This window comes from Neomonachus schauinslandi, chromosome 2, assembly GCF_002201575.2.
Source record: "Neomonachus schauinslandi chromosome 2, ASM220157v2, whole genome shotgun sequence".
NCBI classification, from domain to species: domain Eukaryota; kingdom Metazoa; phylum Chordata; class Mammalia; order Carnivora; family Phocidae; genus Neomonachus; species Neomonachus schauinslandi.
Genome location: NC_058404.1, coordinates 16,390,034 through 16,412,417, shown reverse-complemented (window position 1 = coordinate 16,412,417; position 22,384 = coordinate 16,390,034). Strand labels below are relative to the sequence as shown.

Below are 22,384 nucleotides of genomic sequence, written 5' to 3'. Positions count from 1 at the left end.
AAAGAAAGAAAGAAAGAAAGAAAGAAAGAAAGAAAGAAAGAAAGAAAAGCGTCCTTATAAGATACATATCAAAGCATTCAGGACTGATGAGACACCATGTCAGCAACTCCCTCTTAATGGTTCAAGAAAAAATGAAACATGTAGCTCCAACTTCACTGTAAGTTGGTGATGATTTCAAAAATTAAAAAAAAGGGGACTGGGGCGCCTGAGTGGCTCAGTCAGTTATGCATCTGCCTTTGGCTCTGGTCATGATCCTGGGGCCCTGGGATCGAGCCCCTGGGATTGAGCTCAAGGGAGCCTGCTTCTCCCTCTCTCTCTGCCCCCCACCACTCATTCTCTCTCTCTCTCTCAGTTCTCTCAAAAATAAATATCTTTTTAAAAATTAAAATAATAAATAAATGAAAAGGAAACCAAAAAGTCAAAAACAAAGAACTGAAAGATATTTCAAGCCCACTTTTACAACTCAATTAAAGACCTATTTTTTAATACAGAGAGACCTTAAAAAACATGTAATTTTGAGTAAAAAGAGCAAGCTGCAGAATAAAACAAAATTATGATACCATTATGATACCATTACTTCTATGTAATGTTTTAATTTTTCCAAATAAATATGAGCCAAATATGTTGATAGAGTTATAACTGTTAATTCTGGTAGATGGAAGCGAACGGTTAGTTACATCATTCTTTGCACTTTCCATTATTATTAAATTTATCAAAAAATAATTTAATAATAAAACATAATGAGGACTTTACATTTTACAGGTCATCTAAATGTGCATTTACTTAGAAGCTTGTGAAATTTTTAGAAGTTCGGCAAATTCATCAACCAAGTTGATACACAATACAAATTAGACAACACAGTTTCCCTGCTTTTTAAAATACAAACTTTTTCTGATATTTGAGCTAGAATCATTGAATCTTTTTCAATTGAAGTATCAAATCTTTTCAAATAAGGGAAAGATCTCAACACTGTTCATGAAATCTCACCTTAGACTCTGAGGTCTAGAGCTGCCGTTCACGGTCGGCCTCCTATGTGGCTACTCCACTTACTGTGACACAGGGTCCCAGTAATCCTCAGAACGGTCTTGCTGGTGCCCTGTTGTACAGGTAAGTAAACCCATGCTCAAACAGAACAAGTCGTTGAATCACTGCTAAATTCAGAATGGAGTTTCAAGGACAGGCTGTGATAGGTGACAATGGTTTTCAGATTCTATTCAGATTCTTATCTTATCTGTATGTTTCCTCAACATACATTCACAAATGTCGTGAATGCCCCCAAAGAAATATGTCCAGCAAACACCCTGATTTTTTAGGGACGTGTTCTCTTATTACAACTTTCAGATTCTCTCTCATCAGAGAAGAGGGTCTCCGTGTGTAACTGTTGGTGGGAGAACCTACACAAGGGGCCTCTTCTGAGGGGATGCCACTCATATCATAGACATCTTTCTCATTCAAGACATTTTTCTTAATGTATTAATTTTTATAACTTTGTAGGCTCCAAAGATGGGCTTTTTTGTGTTAATTACATGAAGTTTTCTGACAATTTGTTTTTTCTTCTGAGAATATAGACATGACTTAGTTTACAAAAGAAAAATGTTTGAAATCCAAAGGCCTTGTTGAACTGACTTCTCAAATAAACTGTCCTTCTAAATAAAGAACTGCCTTTCTGACAGTTCTGACAATCTTTCTGCCAGGAAGTATCTAAGTATGTCTCTACTGAGATTAGGGCACTGGCTAAATTTGAGTTTGACATTGTAACTTACCATCTGCTTTTTATATTCTATACTAAATGGTGTGGCAAAATCCTCCCATTTAAATCCCCAAGAAATTTCTGTACAATAACCAATATTCACTTGCCATGTATTACATAGACAAATTAAAGTTATTAGAGAACATTACATTATATTAACATATTATTAGATATTAATGTTACATAAAATATAGTATTTGTTATGGAAATTTCATTAGTATAGAAATTAACTATTAAAGTGGTATTTTATCTATACCCTCACTTCAATATACTGTAAATTATTTAGAGTAGTAATTTAACAGACACTGCTAAAAACTTGTAGCTCTGGGGGGTGGGGAGTTAGCTTTGTCACTATAGGACATCAATGGAGAACATAAATTCTCAAAAACACAATTTATTGAAATTGTCTACAATGCCGCAAGAAAGACTATCAAATCTTCTAGAGACCATCTCTATAGGAAACAAGAAAGGATAGCAAGTAAACACTGAGACTATCATAATGGGTTTCATTTCCATGAAAGCAAAACATATAATTATTATAAAATAAATTATTGTATCATGACGTTAAATTCCTTATTGTGACTTACAATTTGAAATTTCAATTATTTTATATTCTCTCTGTAATGGTTGCTATTGCAAAAAAAGTAATATATATTCATTAAAACTTTTACTTAAAAAGCGCCATTTTCTGTTCTGCACAAAGTATTGCTTGCAGCCACGCCAAACAGTCCTTCGTTGAACGAGTTCCAGATTCCAACACAACATCCATCTTTTGCAAGTGGTTTGCCCAGGTGCACAGGAAATTAGTATGCTTTGACATATGGAGATCAGTGAGTCTGTGACAGCTTTAATGTGTACATTTTCATACATTTCATTACTATGTTAAGATCATTATTGGAAATAGGGGTCTTCTTTTAACCACAGCAAGCAAAAGTCCTTTTACACTATTGATTTTGGATCGTTCAAATCCCCAAACACTAACACTTCTCCGGCGGATAGGTTGAAAAACGAGGAATGAAGCAAAATCAACAAACAATGAAATTTAAAAAACGGAGAAAGTTCCTAAGTGTATGCCTGTCTCCAAGCGTTGCCCCTTGTCCGCACAGCTCTGGTCCAACAGGTGCTGTCTTAAGTGGCCAACTAGGATCAAGATCAAGTTCCGGTGAGCGAAGACGGCAGGAGAAAAATGCCCCAGGGAGACGAGCCCCTGGTTTGGGAGGGCACAGCAAACCGCAGCTGTCCCAGGCGCGGCGCTGGCGGGACGAGCGTCGCGGCCCCAGGCCCCAGGACCTCAGCGCGCACCCCCGCCTCCCGCCACTCCGACCCAGGCACGTGCACCGCAGCCGCTCCAGGCGGCCGGCCACCCGGTTACCAGGCAACGAGCTGCCCCTGCGCGAAGCTACTGGGCGGAATGTGGGGGGGAAGGCAGTTGGGAGGAGACCTTGAGCAGCAGGAATGAGCCCGGGTGAGAGAGCCGGCGTGGGGAGTTGTCTCTTGAGGGGGAGCCCTGGGAAGCGGACGGCTAGGAGAGGGCGCCGTCCCCCCCAACCTCGGCCCCGGCGCCCCGACCCTTTCACCCCCAAGGCGGGTCCCTTCTGGAGTGCCGATCTTCCCGACTAGCCGCACACCCCTGCTCTCCCCCGGGAGAAAAACACCGCCTCCGTCCCCACGCCCTGCCTTTGCTTCCAGCCTCCGGGGCACCGGGTCCCGCCGCGCTGCGTGGTCCCAGCGCGCCCTCCCGTGGCCGCTTCGGGCGCCCGCGGCCCGAATCGCACGCTTCGCCTCCCTTCTCCCAACCAAGCTAAAAGCCCGCCATATGGTTCTGTTACAGAGAAGCATCACGAGGAAGAGGACGAAGTTGACTGCGTTCTCCTTTCAGCGTCCAAGATCCTAAATTCCTCTGACGGGGTAAAGGAAAGTGGTGGGAGTGAAACAGGTAAAATCTCCACGTCAGTGGTGTTTCTCCCTCTTACTATAGACAAGGGGTCCCCTGCCTAAATCCACTGGCCGGACAGGTGCACTTCCAGTACATATGTACTTTGGGTAACTATTATTATGGTACTAAAAATAGCTAACACAGCACACTTACTTTGTGCCAGGTGTTGTTCCAAGCACTTAAGTGTATCAATTCATTTAATCCTCACCACAACCCTATGAAGTAGGTACTACCATCATCCACATTTTATGAGGAAACTGAGGCACAGAGTGATTAACTCCCCAAGGACACATAGGTGGCAAATGAAAAAGCCAGTATTCAGCAGGGTGGCTCCAGAGTCCAGGCCTTCACCACCATGCTATACTATACTGCTTCTTGATTATCAAATAAGAATATTTGGGGGCAGATGTTAAAAAGATATAAATTTTTCCAAAGGAATTACTTTTTACAGTAAGTATTTGTGGACTATAGAATATTGTATAGGGAGGATATTTGAAATAACCAAAGTGCTACAATTCCAAGCTCCCATAAATCATGAACAAGATGTGTATAAATACCCAGTTAGGGGTATCATACTGAGAATACTGAAGTTGGACTCACTTCCTTGAGAGAAGCCCAAGGAGGTTACCCACCTCTTGGAAGAGGCTGGTGGTCAGTGTGACATTCCAGGGAAGGAACAGAGCACTCTGGGTAGAAGGCGGTATCTAGAGTGATGCACCAAGTTAGGAGCCCCAGTTGCCCAAAACCCACAGGTGACATATGGGGAATCCAGACATGGAGGCACTGAGAGAAGTGACCTGAGATCAGGACAGGATTTCTGCACCTCTCTAAATCCAGGACCTTCGCACATGCCATGTCAAGGGCCCTGAAAGAAGAGCTAGAGCAACCACATCTCAGTAGACCAAAGACAACTGGATGCCCAGGGACCATCAGTATAAGCAGCATCTCCAAGGAGGCCAGCAGGACAGTGCCTGACTGGCCAATGTCCCAGTCTTCTGTGCCCCACCATCCATGAGGATATGCAGGCATCCTTGTGCAACAGGAAACCTGAACAGGGAGTAAGAGTCTTCACAGAGAGTTTAGAGGTTGTGTCAACTCAATATTGACCTCAAAGAAAGCATTTAAGGTGAGAAGAAATTGAGGTACTTTAATTTGGCAAATCACATGTTCTCTAACATAAGATTTAGGGCTCTGGGGAAAGATGCCAGCATGACAGAAAATGAGGTTACATACACTTATTTAAGAGCCACAGTCTATCTTGCTAAAGCAGATGAGTTACAAGTGCAGGGTCTAGCAAGGACAGGTTTTTAGTAGCATAGATTTGAGCTGGGGTGCTGCCTTGGATGGCAAAATTAGGAGGTATGGCTTTGTTCCCTCCCCTTTTTCCGTTCTCCTATCTACACTTCATTGCCACCATGTGATCCATTCCCTGAGTACTAACCGACAGAATAGTAACCCCATTTGCATAAATAATGCTGAGTTACAAGAAACCCTATAGTATTTCTGAGGTCTCTTTAATTTTATTATTTTTTTAAGATTTTATTTATTTATTTGACAGAGAGAGACACAGCGAGAGAGGGAACACAAGCAGGGGGAGTGGGAGAGGGAGAAGCAGGCTTCCCGCCGAGCAGGGAGCCCGATGCGGGGCTCCATCCCAGGACCCTGGGATCACGACCTGAGCCAAAGGCAGACGCTTAACGACTGAGCCACCCAGGCGCCCCTCTTTAATTTTAAAAGAGTAAGTGGTTAGCCTATGTAACCCTTGATTGATTGGAATGGAGATGTGAAGGATACTTTGAGACTTCGAGATATCCAGTGTGCTGTTCTTAGCACCCCTGTTCTACCCAAGTCTTCATTCATTCATCCATCCATTCATTCATCTAACAAATATTTTTGAACAAGGACTGTCCTAGGTGCTGGGGATCCAACAGAGAACAAAATATGCAAAATACCTGCTCACATGAAGCTTACCTTCTACTAGAAGGAACAAAGGAGATTGTGTGTAATACATCCCATGGAGAAAAGTAAGGCACAGAGGGAGTGGGGGAGTATACAGAGTGTCAGAGGTGGATAGGGAGTGTGCAATTTGATTTTAAATAGGGTGGTAGGAGACCTTATGGGGCAGATCACATCTGAGCAAAGACCTGAAGGAGGTAAAGGAGTGATCAGTGCAGATTTCTAGGGAAAGAGCATTCGGGCAGAGAGAACAGCAACAGTGCAGGCCCTGAGGTAGGAGAATGCCTGGCACATTTGAGGAACAGTTGGTGTGACTGGACCAGAATGAGTAAGGGGAAGGGTAAGATCAGAAAGGAAATTGGGGAAGGGGGCACTGTAGTTCCATCTAAGGATCTGGGGGGTTATTCTGCACAAAATGGGAAACATTAAAGAGTTTCGAGCAGCCATCCCTCCCCTCCATTGCAACTGGAAATTTGAAATTTATCGACTCGTCATCATATTGATAATACCCTTGTCTCTGCAGTAGTGATTAGAATAAATATTTCTTGGGCATTTAGTTTGTGCCATGCATTCTGCAAAGGGCTTTACCTACAAACTAGATAACTACTTGTGTTATCCCTCATAGCAAGTGTATGGCAAAGCCAGGATTCAAGCACAGACAGCCTGACCCTACGGCTTCCACGACAAAGCCCCATGCAGACAGCGTCACACCTCATTAGGCTTTGTAAAACAGTTCCTTCTAGGAATGAATTTGTGTTGTCATAGCAAAACATTTGAACCTGAGAATGACAAACCTTTGACTACAGAGTATCTTCTTTTTTTTTTTTAAGATTTTATTTATTTATTTGAGAGAGAGAGCATGAGGGGGGGAGGGTCAGAGGGAGAAGCAGACTCCCCGCTGAGCGGGGAGCCCGATGCGGGACTTGATCCCCGGACTCCAGGATCATGACCTGAGCAGAAGGCAGTCTCTTAACCAACTGAGCCACCCAGGCGCCCTACAGAGTATCTTCTAACATCCTATATGGAATCATTACTATGTTGCATTTTAAAAACTCATTTGTTCTCCTTCATCTGTTAGCTACAGGTATGCACTTAATACAGGCATATCTCAGAGATATTGTGGGTTTGGTTCCAGACCATTGCAATACAGAGAATATCACAATAAAGTGAATCAGATGAATTTTTTGGTTTCCCACTGCATATAAAATTTATGTTTATATTACTGTAGTCTACTAAGCATGCAATAGCATTATGTCTACTTTTTAAAAATGTACATACCTAATTAAAAAATACTTTTTTGCTAAAAAATGTTGACCATCATCTAAGCTTTCAGCACGTTATAGTCACTGATTACAGATCACCATAACAAATATAATAGCGAAAATTTTTGAAATCCTGTGAGAATTACCAAAATGTGACACAGAGACACAAAGTAAGCAGACGCTGTTGGGAAAATGGAACCAAGAGACTTGCTCGACACAGGGTTGCCACAGACCTTCAATTTGTAAAAAAATCACAATATCTGCAAAGCACAATAAAACAAGGTGTGCCTGTATGTTGACTAATGGCATAATCCTCTGCAGGTTTCAGAATAAATTCCCCATATCTTTAATTACTTCAAAAGCCATCCCACTGATAACTATCTTGTTTTTCACTCCTCACATTTAAATATGAGACAGCTAGAGAATTTAATTGAACATAATATGAATACTATTTCTTGCATTCCCAGTAGAATATCAGCTTCTTCAGGGCTGGGACCCTATCTTCCACTTCATCTACACACCTCTCAATATTGCATGTTTAGCAAAGACTTAATAAATGATGACCTTTGATTGTGTTCCCCTTCCTGTGCCTATTTGGTAATTTCCCTTCCAATTCTAGAATCACATAATTCTATGTGGTTGATTAAGTATTGCTGAATTTTAAGATTAGCTTTCCTTTGGGAATAAGTAGTAGCCAATGTCTCCAAAACTCATAAAAAACCAAAAAGTTATTTTAATAGCCATTAAAAACCAATAAATCCAACTCTCTGCCTATTCTATATCTTCACTGAATCCTCTGAACATTGCAGGAGAAAGCCATTCACTTCTGAGTCATAACATGGATCTCAGTGCTCCTTGGAACACTTCATTTCCCCAGCAAATGCTTTTTCAAATCTTCTCCAAGATAACTATTTCACTCTTATTGTTTCCTCAATCTCCAAAACCCTTCACCACTACCTCTAAACTCATTAACATAATCTCACACTATATGAAAAAAAAAAAGCAATCAGACCCAAACTGCCTGACCCTCAAACTTAAAATTTGCTGACCTACCTGCTTGTGTACCCGTATTACCTGCTGTCCCCCATTTCTTGTTTGTCAAGTTTTTATTTAAATTCCATTTAGTTACCATACAGTGTTATATTCATTTCAGGTGTACAATATAGTGATTCAACACTTCCATACAACACCTGGTGCTGGTCACACAAGTGCATTCTTTAATCCCCATCACCTATTTCACCCATCCCCCACCCCCGCCCCCTCTGGTCACTGTCAATCAGTTTGTTCTCTAGAGAATCTGTTTCTTGGTTTGCCTCTTTTTTCCCCCCTTTGCTCCTTTGTTTTGTTTCTTAAATTCCACATATGAGTGAAATCATATGGTATTTGTCTTTCTCTGACTGACTTATTTCACTTAGCATAATACTCTCTAGCTCCAGCCATATTATTGCAAATGGCAAGATTTCATTCTTTTTTATAGCTGAGTAGTATTCCATTGTATATGTGTACCACTTCTTCTTTATCCATTTATCAATAGATGAACCACCTGGGCTATTTCCATAATTCGGCTACTGTAGATAATGCTACTATAAACATCAGAGTGCATGTATTCCTTTGAATTAGTATTTTTTTATTCTTTAGGTAAATACCTAGTAGTGCAATTCCTGGATTGTGGGGTAGTTCTGTTTTTAAATTTTTGAGGAACTTCCATACCGTTTTCCACAGTGGCTGCACCAGTTTGCATTCCCAATAACTGCAAGAAGATTCCCCTTTCTCCACATTCTCACCAATCATTTCCCTGATGATAAGTGATATTGAGCATCTTTTCATGTGTCTGTTGGCCATCAGTATGTCTTCTTTGGAAAAATGTCTATTCGTGTTAACTGACCATTTTTAAATTAGATTATTTTTGGGGTGTTGAGTTTTATAAGCTTTATAAAATTTATATTTTGGATACTAGTCCTTTTCAGATATGTCATTTGCAAATATCTTCTCCCATTCTGTAGGTTGCCTTTTAGTTTTGTTGATGGTTTCCTTTGCTGTACAGAAGCTATTTTGATGTAGTCCTAATAGTTTATTTTGCTTTTGTTTCCCTGGACTCAGGAGAGATACCTAAAAAGAATTTGCTATGGCCAATGTCAAAAAAGTTACTGCCTATGTTCTCCTCTAGGATTTTTATGGTTTCAGATCTCACATTTAGGCCTTTAATCCATTTTGAATTTATTTTTGTTATAGTATAAGAAAGTGGCCCAGTTTCATTCATTTGCATGTAGCTGTCCAGTTTTCCCAACACCATTTGTTGAAGAGACTCTCCTTTTCCCATTGGATATTCTTTCCTGGTTTGTTGAAGATTGATTGACCATATAATTGTGGGTTTATTTCTCAGTTTTCTATTCTGTTCCATTGATCTATGTGTCTATTTTTGTGCCAGTACCATACTGTCTTGATCACTACAGCTTTGTAATATAACTTGAAGTCTGGAATTGTGATGCCTCCAGCTTTGCTTTTCTTTTTCAAGATTGCTTTGGCTATTCAGGGTCCTTTGTGGTTCCATACAAATTTTAGGATTGCTTGTCCTAGCTCTGTGAAAAATGCTGTTGGTATTTTGATAGGGATTGCATTAAATGTGGAGATTGCTTTGGGTAGTATAGACATATAACTATATTTGTTCTCCCAATCCACGAACACGGAATGTCTTTCCATTCCCTTGTGTCACCTTCAGTTTCTTTCATCGGTGTTTATAGTTTTTAGAGTACAGGTCTTTCACCACTTTGGTTCAATTTATTCCTAGGTATCTCATTGTTTGGGGTACAGTTGTAAATGGGATTGATTTCTGAATTTCTCTTCTGCTGCTTCATTATTGATGTATAGAAATGCAACAGATTTCTGTGCATTGATTTTGTATTCTTCAGCTTTACTGAATTGGTTTATCAGTGTTAGCAGTTTTTTGGTGGATTTGTTCAGGTTTTCTGTATAGAGTATCATGTCATCTGCAAATAGTGAAAGTTTCATTTCTTCCTTGCCCATCTGGATGCCTTTTATTTCTTTTTGTTGTCTGATTGCTGTGGCTAGGACTTCCAATACTATGTTGAATAAAAGTGGTTCGGGTGGACATCCTTGTCTTGTTCCTGACCATAGAGGAAAAGCTCTCAGTTTTTCCCCATTTAGGTTGATATTAGCTGTGGGTTTTTCATATATGGACTTTATTATGTTGAGGTATGTTCCCTCTAAACCTATTTTGTTGATGGTTTTTACCGTGAATGTATGATGTACTTTGTCAGATGCTTTCTCTGCATCAATTGAAATGACCATGTGGTTCTTATCCTTTTTTTTATGAATGTGATGTACCATGTTGACTGATTTGAGAATATTGAACCGCCTTTGCAATCCAAGAAGAAATTCCACTTGATCTTGGTGAATGATTTGTTTAATGTATTGATGGATTTGGTTTGCTAATATTTGAGAATTTTTGTATGTATGTTCATCAGGGATATTGGCCTGTAGTTCTCTTTTCAGTTGTGTCTTTATCTGGTTTTGGTATCAGAGTAATGCTGGCCTCATAGAATGAATTTGGAATTTTCCTTCCTTTTCTATTTTTTGGAATAGTTTGAGAAAAATAGGTGTTAAGGACTACTTTTGTCTTGCTGCTTTTAAGATTTTTTCTTTATCACTATATGTTGCAAATTTAATTACAATATGTCTTTGTGTTGGCCTGCTTTTGTTGATTTTGATGGGAGTTCTCTCTGCCTCCTGGATCTGGATGTTGCTTCCTTCCCCAGATTAGGCAAATTTTCAGCTATTATTTCAAATAAATTTTCTGTCCCCTTTTCTCTCTCTTCTTCTTCTGAGACTCCTATAATATGAATATTATTATCTTTGGTGGAGTCACTGAGTTCCTTAAATCTATTCTCATTTTGCACAATTTTTTTTCTCTTTTGTTCAACTTGATTACTTTTCATTACTCTGTGCTGGGTCATTAATTCATTCCTCTGCTTCTTCCAGCCTGCTGTTCATTGCATCAAGGGTGTTTCTATTTTCATTTGTTGCACTCTTCATTTCTTTTTTTTTTTTTAAAGATTTTATTTATTTATTTGAGAGAGAATGAGAGACAGAGAGCATGAGAGGGAGGAGGGTCAGAGGGAGAAGCAGACTCCCCGCTGAGCAGGGAGCCCGATGCAGGACTCAATCCTGGGACTCCAGGATCATGACCTGAGCCGAAGGCAGTTGCTTAACCAACTGAGCCACCCAGGCGCCCTGCACTCTTCATTTCTGATCATCAGTGAGACTCTTTTATCTCTGTGGTAAGGGTCTCACTGATGTCTTCTATTCTGCTCTCAAGCCCAGTGAGTATCCTTATGATCATTGCTTTAAATTCTCCATCAGGCATGTTACTTGTATCTGTTTTGCTTAGACCACTGGCTTTGGCCTTATCTTGTTCTTTCATTTGGGATAAACTCCTGTGTCTTCACATTTTATCTACGTATCTGCCTTCTTTCTGTATTAGAAAAACCAGTTATGTCTTCTGCTCCTGAAAGTAATAGCCTCATGAAGAAGAGGTCATGTAGTTCCCAAGGCCTGGCACTTCAGAGAGTGCCTCTGGTGTGTGCTGCGTGCACTCTGCTGTTGTGTTCTGGCTGCTCTTTCAGGCCAGTCATCTGCAGAGTCTTTCCTTGCATGCTGTGGGCAGTGTTTGGTCCCTGGCCTGAATGTGGTGAGTTTGAGCTAGATGTGTTCTGGACTGCTTGTGAAATGAGACCTGTCACCACCTCCACTGGAACTGAGGCCCTACAAAACTTTCTGGTCAGGAGACATGGTGTGGGCAGGGGCTTGCACTGGTCTTCTGGGAGAGGGACCTGCCATGCTAGGACTGAGACAAGCATGTTTGAGAAGGGCAGTTCCACTGCAGCACAGGGCGGTAGGGCTTGGTGTAAGCAAGTTAGGCAGCCAGTGTCTGTGCTGCACTGCTTCCCACAGGTGGCTCTGTGTTTATGCTGAGGGGCGGGGCAGGGAATGGCACTGGCCAGCTCCTTTGTTCCCTCAGAGTTGTTTCTGTGAATGCTGCCTCTCAGGGACATGCTCTGAGAAGAGCAGATAATCTCCTCACTGTGTGTCCCAGGTGCTCTTCAGATGGCTGTTTCCACACTCTCTGCCCCCTTGTTGTTTGCCTGCCTTCTGTCTAGGAGCAGCACAGGGCTGTCTGGGCTCTATCCCAGCCAAGGCTGCTGATGTTTAAAACTCCAGGATTTAAGCCCCACTGATTGCAAAAACTCAATGAATTCAGCCCCTCTCATTTTCTAAGCCAATGGCTTTGGGGAAATGTTCTCCTTGTGCATTCCCCTGTGTGCTCCTCTCTCTCCCTCCCTTCTCTGCAACCATGACTCCTTCCCCTGCACAGCAGCTATGATCTGTCTCTCCCCTAAACCACATCTCCACACTTCCTATTTTCTTCGATATGGCCTGTTTTCTTGCTTTAGTTGTGGAGTTTTTTTCTGTCAGTCTTCAGGTTGATTCCTGGGGCATTAGGATGATTTGATAGTTATCTAGTTGTATTCATGGGACAAAGTGAGCCTAGGGTCCTCCTACTCCACCACCATCTTCCTGCTGTTCCTGCTGTCCCCAGTTTCAATGGAAGAATTGTCCCTGCTCAATCAAAGCTCATTTCCTCTTTATCCTAGCTCTCCTGGAATTCTCAGATACTCAGCTTCTGCAATTAACCTCCCTCATTCTCCAGAATACTCTTCTCCTTTCCTACTACATGATTCCAGCAGGAAGCAGGCATGTTAGAATCTCTCATGGTTAAAAAATTCTTCCTGACCTTCACATCTCTTCTAACATGCACCCTATTCCACTAGGCACCCTATTTCTTTCCACAGTAAAACTCAAAAGAGTTGCCTATACTCAATGCCCACAAATCTTCAAATTCCATTCTCTCTAGCCACTTCATTTGGGTTTTTGTGCCTGTCACTGCACAGAAACTGCCCTTGTCTAGGCCAGCAGTGACATCTGTATTTTCCCATATAGTGTTCATATCCATTCCCCTGAACCAGAAACGGGAATATCCCACTGCCTTTTGATGTCCACTTTGACAACTAACAGGAAACTTAACTTTAACATATCTAAAAGTTTTCCCTAAAACATCTTCCTACTCCATTCTTTTCCATTTTAGTAAATAACATCAGATTTCATCATCCATCTGCTCTCACCAAAAAAAAAAAAAAAAACAGGAGTCATCCTTCCTTCATCTCTTCTGGCCACAGATAGCATAAACCGCTGCCCACACCATGTTTCCTGACCAGAGAGTTTTGCAGGGCTCAGTTCCAGTGGAGGTCAGATGCGCAGTCCAGAGCACACCTAGCTAAAACTCACCACATTCAGGCCACGGACCAGGCCAGATAGGCCTCTACCAACCACTTTCTCCAGTGCTGTCCCCATCCTCCCTGTCACATTAGCCTATCCTCTTTGTGTTATTTATCACTCTTTGAAAGTATCTTGTTTATTTCTTTGTGTGCTTTTTATTTTCTGCTCATTCTCCAGAACGTAGGTACCGCAAGAGGTTTACAAGTTGTCTTATTTATTGCTGTGTCTCTAGTACCTATAATTTGGCATACCACATACTAGACACTCAATATTTGAATGAATGATGTTGTTGAAGGAATGAATCACTAAATGTGAAATAAACAAAAAAACGCTAAATCATTAACTTTTAAAAATTATTCTAGGCTTTCAGATAGAGATTTTAGAGCCAAGGAAGACCCCAGACCTCCCTCCTCCAGTACCAAATGAAATAAACAAAAGAAAAAAAAATTAGAAAACCAGCAAAAACTTCACCAGCAGCACCTGAAGGACATAAAATTGGAAAATAGAGGCCAAAAATAAAGACAGAAGATTCTGACAAGGCAAACTACTGACTGGCTTCTGACTTTCAGAAGCAATAAAACAAGTCAAAATCCTGAAAATACTCATTAATGCCCCTCCCACTGTTAATACAAAATGTGAATACAAAAAGAGGAAATACCTGTGTCTTCCTTTCTGCTGATTGGGCTTTAGGTGGGTAGAGAGGAGCAGCTAGGAGAATAGATAAGTAAACCTGGACACTGATCAACAGGGGCTTACTTTGCTCTGAGGAAAGAAGTTCTGAGTAGGGCTGCCATTGGCTCATGGGGTGCCTTTGCATGGATTAGAGAAAGGTATATCAGACTCTAGGTATATGCAAACCCACATAGGGTAATGGTTAGCTGAGTGTAGTGGAGCATGGGACACATCTCAGCCCACATTTATCTTTTGGCCAGGAGCCCTTGTGTAGTGAACAACCTTTACAATCTTATGTGGCAGTCCTAGTTCCAGGACTCCATACTGAATTAAGAGAATAATCCCAATCAAGAGAATATCTCCCTAGGGTAATAAGATATATCTCCTCTAGATTTCTAACCAGTCTCAGGGAACAACAACAAAATGACAGCAATCACATCCTCCAATGGAGGCTTCACACAGCTCCAAATGATGTCTCTTCCCCCAGACCCCCCTCACCTAATTTTTAGGCTATAGAAAATGGATAGTAAAACACCCTGGCCCTGAAACCATATTTCAGAGGGACAGACCAATGGACTCCAAGAAGAATGTCAAGAGAAAACATCTACAGTATGTCAAAGAAAACAAATTCTGAGCAGAGTTACTCAGGTTGCACTGAGCCATATGACAAGAAGCATCATGGTAACTGCAATCATACGATGGTCAAAAAAGAAGGAAGAGATGGAGGGAGGGAAATATATGTAGAAGCAGTGTGTAAATCTCATGTTCTTTCTTTAAAATCTTGTATTTGCTATATCCCTTTACCAAGTCTTTAAATTTCTTTTGACCCATACTTCGTACTCAGTTTTAGCAAAAGAAATACTGTACCTAGTCTTCAATTTGCAAGTCCTCCTAATGAGACAAAAGAAACCTGTGTGGAAAAGGGAAGCTGGTGCTGTAGATGCAGAAAGGAGATGGAATTCTGAACAGTAAATCCATTAAAAATAAAGTTGACAGCTGAAAATATTTATAATAATAATGTCCTATCTTTGTGTTTAAAATGAAAGCATCATAAAACATCACAGTGTAAAAATAATGTAATAAGCAAATATCATGAAAAGTGGGAAGTAAATGTGAGAGCAAGTATAATGCTAATTTTCTCATCATTTACTCCCCTTCTTGGCAAGGACTAAATCAACACTGAATACAGTGGAAGTACACGTTATTAAAAAACATAAAAATTCCAATCTCTTAGTCCTCATGATATATTTTCATTAGCTTAAGGGGGTCTTACAGGAAATAATCTTACACATAGTGAAAAAAATCTGAACAATAGTGATAATTTCAACTAATTGCAGTTTTCTTTATTCTATTAAAAGAAACACAAATTTAATACTACTTATCAAAAGTAACATGTATAGGGGCGTCTGGGTGGCTCAGTTGGTTAAGTGGCTGCCTTCGGCTCAGGTCATGATCCCAGGGTGCTGGGATTGAGCCCTACATCGGGCTCCCTGCTCAGCGGGAAGCCTGCTTCTCCCTCTCACTCTGCCTGCCTCTCTGCCTACTTGTGCTCTCTATCTCTCTGTCAAATAAACAAATTAAAAAATCTTTAAAAAAAAAAGTAACATGTATAATATTATCCCACTGTTCTAAAATAATTTCTTTTTCTCTGCATATATGCATAGAGAGCTGACTGAAGGGAGAGTACCTAAAATTCATAATGGTTAATTCTGGGTGGTGGGGTTCTAGGTAATATATTGGTTTTGATTTACAATTTGAGTTCATTTAGAAGTCGTCTTAGAGTCTGAAAAACTTTGGGATGCCTTGTTGCATTCGTCCAGATCTCACTTGAGTTTTGTTTTGTTTTTTAATCTCTCTGAGATGAACAATTCAGACTATTGTTTTATTCCTAGTAAGATGCAAAGCTGAGCAATACCCAAACAGACTCACTGTCCCTCCCTGCCCTCCAATGAAGGTGGGATTCTTCAGTTGACCAAACAGCTCCAAGCTCTGAACCAAAGTTGCTCTCTCAGTGTTGAAGGGCCAGATGGCAAATGGGGAGTTGGGGGGGTTCTTGTACTTTGCAACAAGCTCCTATAACATCTGGCAGACTGTCATTCCAAATGAGGGATGTGCTGACCTCTTTTAAAAACTTCTCTTAGGGCAGGGCGCCTGGGTGGCTTAGTTGGTTAAGCGACTGCCTTCGGCTCAGGTCATGATCCTGGAGTCCCAGGATCGAGTCCCGCATCGGGCTCCCTGCTCGGCGGGGAGTCTGCTTCTCCCTCTGACCCTCCTCCCTCTCATGCTCTCTGTCTCTCATTCTCTCTCTCTCAAATAAATAAATAAAATCTTTAAAAAAAAAAAAACTTCTCTTAGGGCAGAAATTGTCAGCCTAGGGGAACATTCCATCATAACTCTCATTTCATTTGAGACACTGAGTGTTTTTTAAATTATTTAATAAAAATTTACAAAGCAAGCAAAAAACCTATTTGGACAAAGAGGGATATATGTCAGGAAATTTGCAAACAGTTTATAGTTTCTCCCCTGTTACATATCTTTAATCTATTTTCTAGGAAGGAACACATGGGTTTTTATAGTATTTTGCTTAAGAGCATTACAAAAATTATGCTCTGTAAGTCCAATTTGTTTTCCATGATGAGGAAAAACAGCACATGGCCATTTCATAGACACTGAGACCTACACAGTACTTTGTCAAAGGTCTCCCACAACAGGATTATTAGTTGTTTGTTTTTTTAAATGCAGTTTATATTGCAGAAACAAAGATAATTGAGTTTTTGAGAGTTCCAAGTTTGGCATTACAAGTTAATGGTTTATTATAAAAGTAAAACCACTATTACAATCTCAAGTGAAAATTATTTAAGCCAAGTGAAAATTATTTCTTGGGCACCTGGGTGGCTCAGTTGGTTAAGCGACTGCCTTCGGCTCAGGTCGTGATCCCAGAGTCCTGGGATCGAGTCCTACATCGGGCTCTCAGCTCAGCGGGGAACCTGCTTCTCCCTCTGACCCTCTCCCCTCTCATGCTTTCTCACTCTCTCATTCTCTCTCTGTCTCTCAAATAAATAAATAAAATCTTTTTTTAAAAAAAGGAAAATTATTTCTTGATCTTATTATGTGACTAGCATTGGGTTCTTCCTAATGTGAACATCAAAATTCTCATTATCTCTGTCTCACTATCCAAGAAAGTTAGGAGACTACTTTCTATTACAGTTGTTTAAAAATAAAACTTAAGAATTAGATCATATGGTTTTTCAATTTTGCTTTTTAGAATATGGCTGCATATCAGAATCAGAACATCAAATCCAACCACAATCAGCACTGAAAGTAAGTTCATTTTCATTTCATTTTTTTTTCTCCAAATACCTGTACAAAGGCTGATCTCTTTCAGAATAAATACTTCCAAAATTCACGTGGATTTTCCACAAAAATCTTCATGAAAATACATTGGAGAATTAGCAAGAATGACTAAGAATGTGAGTCCTTTGACCCTCATGTGATCATTTCTGGTAATAGGCAACTTTGGGGGATATATATAAAAAGAAATAATAGGAATTTCAAAATGGTTCAATTTCATACCATGTTTAATTTTATTATAGGCCCTTCAGCATCAACTGGAATCATTTCAGGCTCTCCGAATACAGACTTTGCAGAATGTTAGCATGGTATGTTTCTTTTAATCTCTATATGGGAGATATCCAAACTTAAGATATCATCCCACATTTTAAGCTAATGATCACTAGCCAACTGATTAGTTCATGTAGAATGTAATAAAATAAGAATATTCCAGGCTCAAAATTTGTTTGGGGGAAACTACATTCTATTATCGTTGAATTTGGATATGAGCCAAAAAGAAATAGTACTCACTGGTTTTTTTTTTAAATGTATGTTTAAAGTGCTACCTATATATAGTTTACAAATGGGAACTCTCATTATAAGTGAGATGAAATCTAACTCAAATCCACCTAGGGAAAAAGTGTATCTTATTAGTGCAGGTAACTGAAAACCCTAGGGACAAGTTCACCTGGCGATGGCTTAATCCATATGATCAGGACTTCGGTCATCAGGAACCCATCTCACTCCTTATTTTGGTTTTGCTTTCCACTATGCTGGATTCTCAGACTCCATGTGGTAGCAAAAGGGCTGCTAGAAGCGCTAGGCTTTTCTCCTTCCAGACTCCAGTCAGTGAAGGGACCATGCTCTTTTCTTCCTTAAGAGTTTATACTGAAGTGCTTGGACTGATTCTGACTGCCTGAGATTGGTTCATACGCAATCCTTGAACAAATCACTGTTGAAAGGAAGGCAGTGTTCTGACTGGTTAGCTCTCAGTCACGTGCAGCTGGAAGTGGGATCACCAAAGGCACATGGACTTTATCCAGAACAAATAAGAGACAGTATTAACAGAAGGATAGGGTAGGGATATTGGTGGTACATAACACAACACATATTCACTAAAGCCCAATATAAACTTCATCCTAATATTCTTATACTAAAAGCAGGTGCAGGGAAGTGGCAAGAGAAGACAAACTCCTCCTGAGGGTAATCGAATAGATTCAGTTCTGATGACAGAGATCAAAAGTCTCTGCTTTATTCAACAATATAAAAATCAAACATCCAAAATTACTTGAATGTAGTTCATAAAATTTTATTGCTTTACTAAAGTAAGTTTTCCTGATTTTACAATCATATAATAAAGACATAATTTTCTTTAAAAATTCCTTTAATGATAGAGATTATTATAAATTAAATACATGTATTTTATATTTTACACGATGGAAAAGAATTTTTATGTCCAGGAAATTTAAAGGTATCTTTGAATTATAGTATCTGTTATTCCTATACATTCTTAAGTTTATAAATCTGAAATAAAATTCTAACATTATCAATTTATCTTTTAAAGGTACAGTCTGAAATCAGTGAAATCTTGAACAAAAGTATTATTGAAGTAGAAAACCCACAATATAGCTCAGAAAAAAATCTAGTATTTGGCACACGCATTGAAAAAGCTTTGGTATGTTATTCTGTACAAAACTATTTCTATATTTAGTCACTTCAAAAATGTTACCACAACCATTTTATCTTCACCTTTACATTCTTAACCTTCTTCATGGGTCAAATGGACTGTCAGAGGAATACCTAAAAGATGCCCAAGTGCATTGAAATATAAGGCAGGTTTTTTTTAGCCTGTCTATCCACTTAGGAATTTTTCTACTTTTAGGATTGACCAAGACCTGAGGTGAATTCTCTAGAAACAGGCTGGAACCAGAGTCACTCTGTCTACACTGATTAGAACTCGCATTTCTAGAATAGTCACAGCCCTAGAATCATCTGAAATAGGAATGCAAGCTAAGGTTGACAAACAGCCCGGAAGTGGAAATATTCATTTCCCTTAAACTTCCTATTGCATTTGACCTATTCCTTCTATCTTCCCCATCTATCTACAATGGTCTCCTAAGGGATTCTAAATTTCTATTTCTGATATTGAAGGGTTGACCCATGTATGTCACCCTCTGAGGAAATAAGTATAATTTCTAAGTAAATTGTGAAGACCAGAGTTACAGATCTCAAAATAACTGTTGTTAGATTTTTCTGGAGAAAATGAGTCATATTCATTAGGCCTCTTTGCCTGTAGAAATGGATAAAATGTTCATCTGGGTTGTAAAAATAAATCCTCCACAAAATATTTTCTTGATTTGCTTGTCATGTGGCAAATGATATAGTACATTTATAGTGTGCTTTTTATTGTCACTAGCCTATAGAGAATCAAAAAGAAATCCTTTCTATGGAGAAAATTCATCATTTTGAGGAGTCCAACACTATTCATTCAACAGAAGAAAAATTCAGCAGTGATATTGTTAACAGTCTCTGTCAAGGTATAGATACTCCATCCCAGATACATTTCAAGGACCTATTAACTCAGAGAACTTCAACAGATAATTCAGCTTCAAACATAATTATGAACCCTTCAGAAAATTCTGACATGGTGAAGAATTATAATAACCTTTATAGTTTTCTACCTCACGCACCTCAAAATACGATGCCTCAAGCTGATACAGTAATTCTGGATAAATCCAAAATTACCGAGCCTTTCCTCAAGCATGGATTCTGTGAAAATTTAGATGATATCTGTCGTTCTATCAAACAAATGAAGGAAGAACTACAAAAGTCACATGATAGAGAACTGGCACTTACAAATGAACTTCAAACTTTAAAAACTGACACAAATGTTCCAAGAAATGGTAAATATGACCTGTCCGCCAGTCACAAGGAAAAAATTAACTTTATTAAGGAAGAAAATATAGAAAGTAACTTAAATGAAGATATAAAATCAAAGAGAATTGCAGAATTAGAAGCATTAGTAAACAAATTACTACCATTCAGGGAAACAGTGTCAAAATTCCATGTGAATTTTTGCAGGAAATGTAAAAGGTTATCCAAGAGTGAAATGCACAGGGGAAAGAGAAATGAGAAAAACAGTAAGGAAATTCCTTTCACTGGCAAGAATATTACAGATTTAAAATTCCATTCCAGAGTTCCAAGACATACACTGTCATTCTTTGACCCAACAAAATATGAAATGAAAGACAAAGAAACACAACCACTAATATCAAAACAAGGACCAATAATGTTTGAAAATGAGAAAACATCCAAAGTCAATTCTGTTACTGAGCAGTGTGTTGCAAAAATTCAGTACTTACAGAATTACCTAAAAGAATCTATGCAGATACAGAAAAGAGTAACAGAACTGGAGAATAAAAATCTAACCCTTAAGACCAAAATAAAACCTCTTGTGTTTACTACACAGTCTCTGATACAGAAAATTGAAACATATGAAAAGCAACTTAAGAATCTGGTTGAAGAAAAGAATGCTATTCAGTCCAAGTTAATTAAAACAGAAGAAGATGGTAAAGAATGTCTTAAAGAATTGAAAAAAATAATTAGTAAATATAATGTTCTTGTAGGACAAAATAAAACTCTAGAGGAAAAAAATAGTCAACTTTCTTTGGAGAAGCAACAAATGATAGAAACATTAGATCAACTAAAAAGTAAGGAACACAAAACTCAAAATGATATGGCCATAGTCAATAATGAAAATAATCGAATGAGTATAGAAATGGAATCAATGAAAACAAATATTCTATTGATACGAGATGAAAAGGAAATGCTAGAGAAAAAAACATACCAGCTTCTAAAGGAAAGAAGCTCAGTTGAAAATGAACTGAAGGAAAACCAACTAGAGATAAGGCAGCTAAAAGAGAAAGAAAGGTTGGCAAAAACTGAACAAGAGACACTTCTTCAAATAATAGAAACAGTTAAAAGTGAAAAACTTAATCTTGAAACAACATTACAAGAATCCATTGCTGCTAGACAAATGATGGAAAGAGAAATTGAGAATATTCAAACATACCAATCCACTGCAGAGGAGAATTTTCTGAAAGAAATAAAAAATGCAAAATCAGAAGCAAGTATTTATAAGAATAGTTTGTCAGAAATGGGCACTGAATGTGAAATGTTATCAAAAATGGTAATGGAAATTAAAACAGATAATCAGATTCTAAAAGAGGAACTAAAAAAACATAGTAAAGAAAATATAAAATTTGAAAACAGCATCAGTAGACTTGCAGAAGATAAAATACTTTTAGAAAACTATGTAAGAAGTATAGAAAATGAAAGGGATACCTTAGAATTTGAGATGCGGAATCTTCAAAGAGATTATTTAAATCTAAGTGAAAAAGTCTGCAGTCCACAGAGTGACCTATCAAAAAAGGGTTATGTTTCAAGAAGAGAGAAATTCCATTTTGACAACTGTGATACTTATGAAGACACCTCTGGTCCTAGGAGTAGGGCTTTGGCTCCTGATTTGAAAGGTATGTAATATTGCAGTGGATTAGTAGGGATGTGTTTAAGATTTTTTTCACCTATTGGGCACTAGCCAGAGTACAGTAATAAGAAGGAAACTTTTAAGATGAATACAATTTATTCTTGTAAGATTTGTACCCAATTTATTATCTATTGGAATTATTTAGGACCTTTGCTCTTTTGGGGCGCCTGAGTGGCTCAGTTGGTTAAGTGTCTGTTTCTTGATCTCAGCTCAGGTCTTGATCTCAGGGTCATGAGTTCAAGCCCTACATTGGGCTCCACACTGGGCATGGAGCCTACTTTAAAAAAAAAAAAAGGAATTTTGCTCTTTTGATAAAACTCATGTTGTTATTTTACTTATATTATTTCTATACATTGTATATGCACACAGCAAGTTTGGCAGGGAGCAGGGTTTTTGTTTCTGTTTTCTGAAGTATACCTGGCACTCCCACATTAAAAAATTCTTTTTTTTCCAGGAATTCCAAGTCAACTGTATCAATTGCTTCCATCCAAGATATGTAAATAAATTTCTAAAATCAATGTTTCAAAATCCTTTGTCCAGTACTTTTTTCTCCACAAATTATTTTTTTAATTAATAAT

The 22,384-nt window shown here is 38.9% G+C and overlaps 1 protein-coding gene across 1 annotated transcript; it reads left to right on the top strand.

Annotated features, from left to right (window-relative positions):
• The first annotated feature begins 3,205 nt into the window (after positions 1 to 3,205).
• On the top strand, positions 3,206 to 21,800 carry CCDC110 (coiled-coil domain containing 110). Its single transcript, XM_021694166.1, has 6 exons — positions 3,206 to 3,215; positions 3,582 to 3,686; positions 17,196 to 17,251; positions 17,524 to 17,589; positions 18,825 to 18,935; positions 19,677 to 21,800. Exons 1-6 carry the CDS (start codon positions 3,206 to 3,208, stop codon positions 21,798 to 21,800), a joined length of 2,472 nt encoding a protein of 823 aa, XP_021549841.1.
• Positions 21,801 to 22,384: the final 584 nt, after the last annotated feature.

Coding starts and splice junctions, on each gene's coding strand:
- CCDC110 (XM_021694166.1), top strand. Junction 17,252..17,523: donor AACCACAATCAGCACTGAAA/GTAAGTTCATTT, acceptor ATTTTATTATAG/GCCCTTCAGCATCAACTGGA. Junction 18,936..19,676: donor CACGCATTGAAAAAGCTTTG/GTATGTTATTCT, acceptor TATTGTCACTAG/CCTATAGAGAATCAAAAAGA.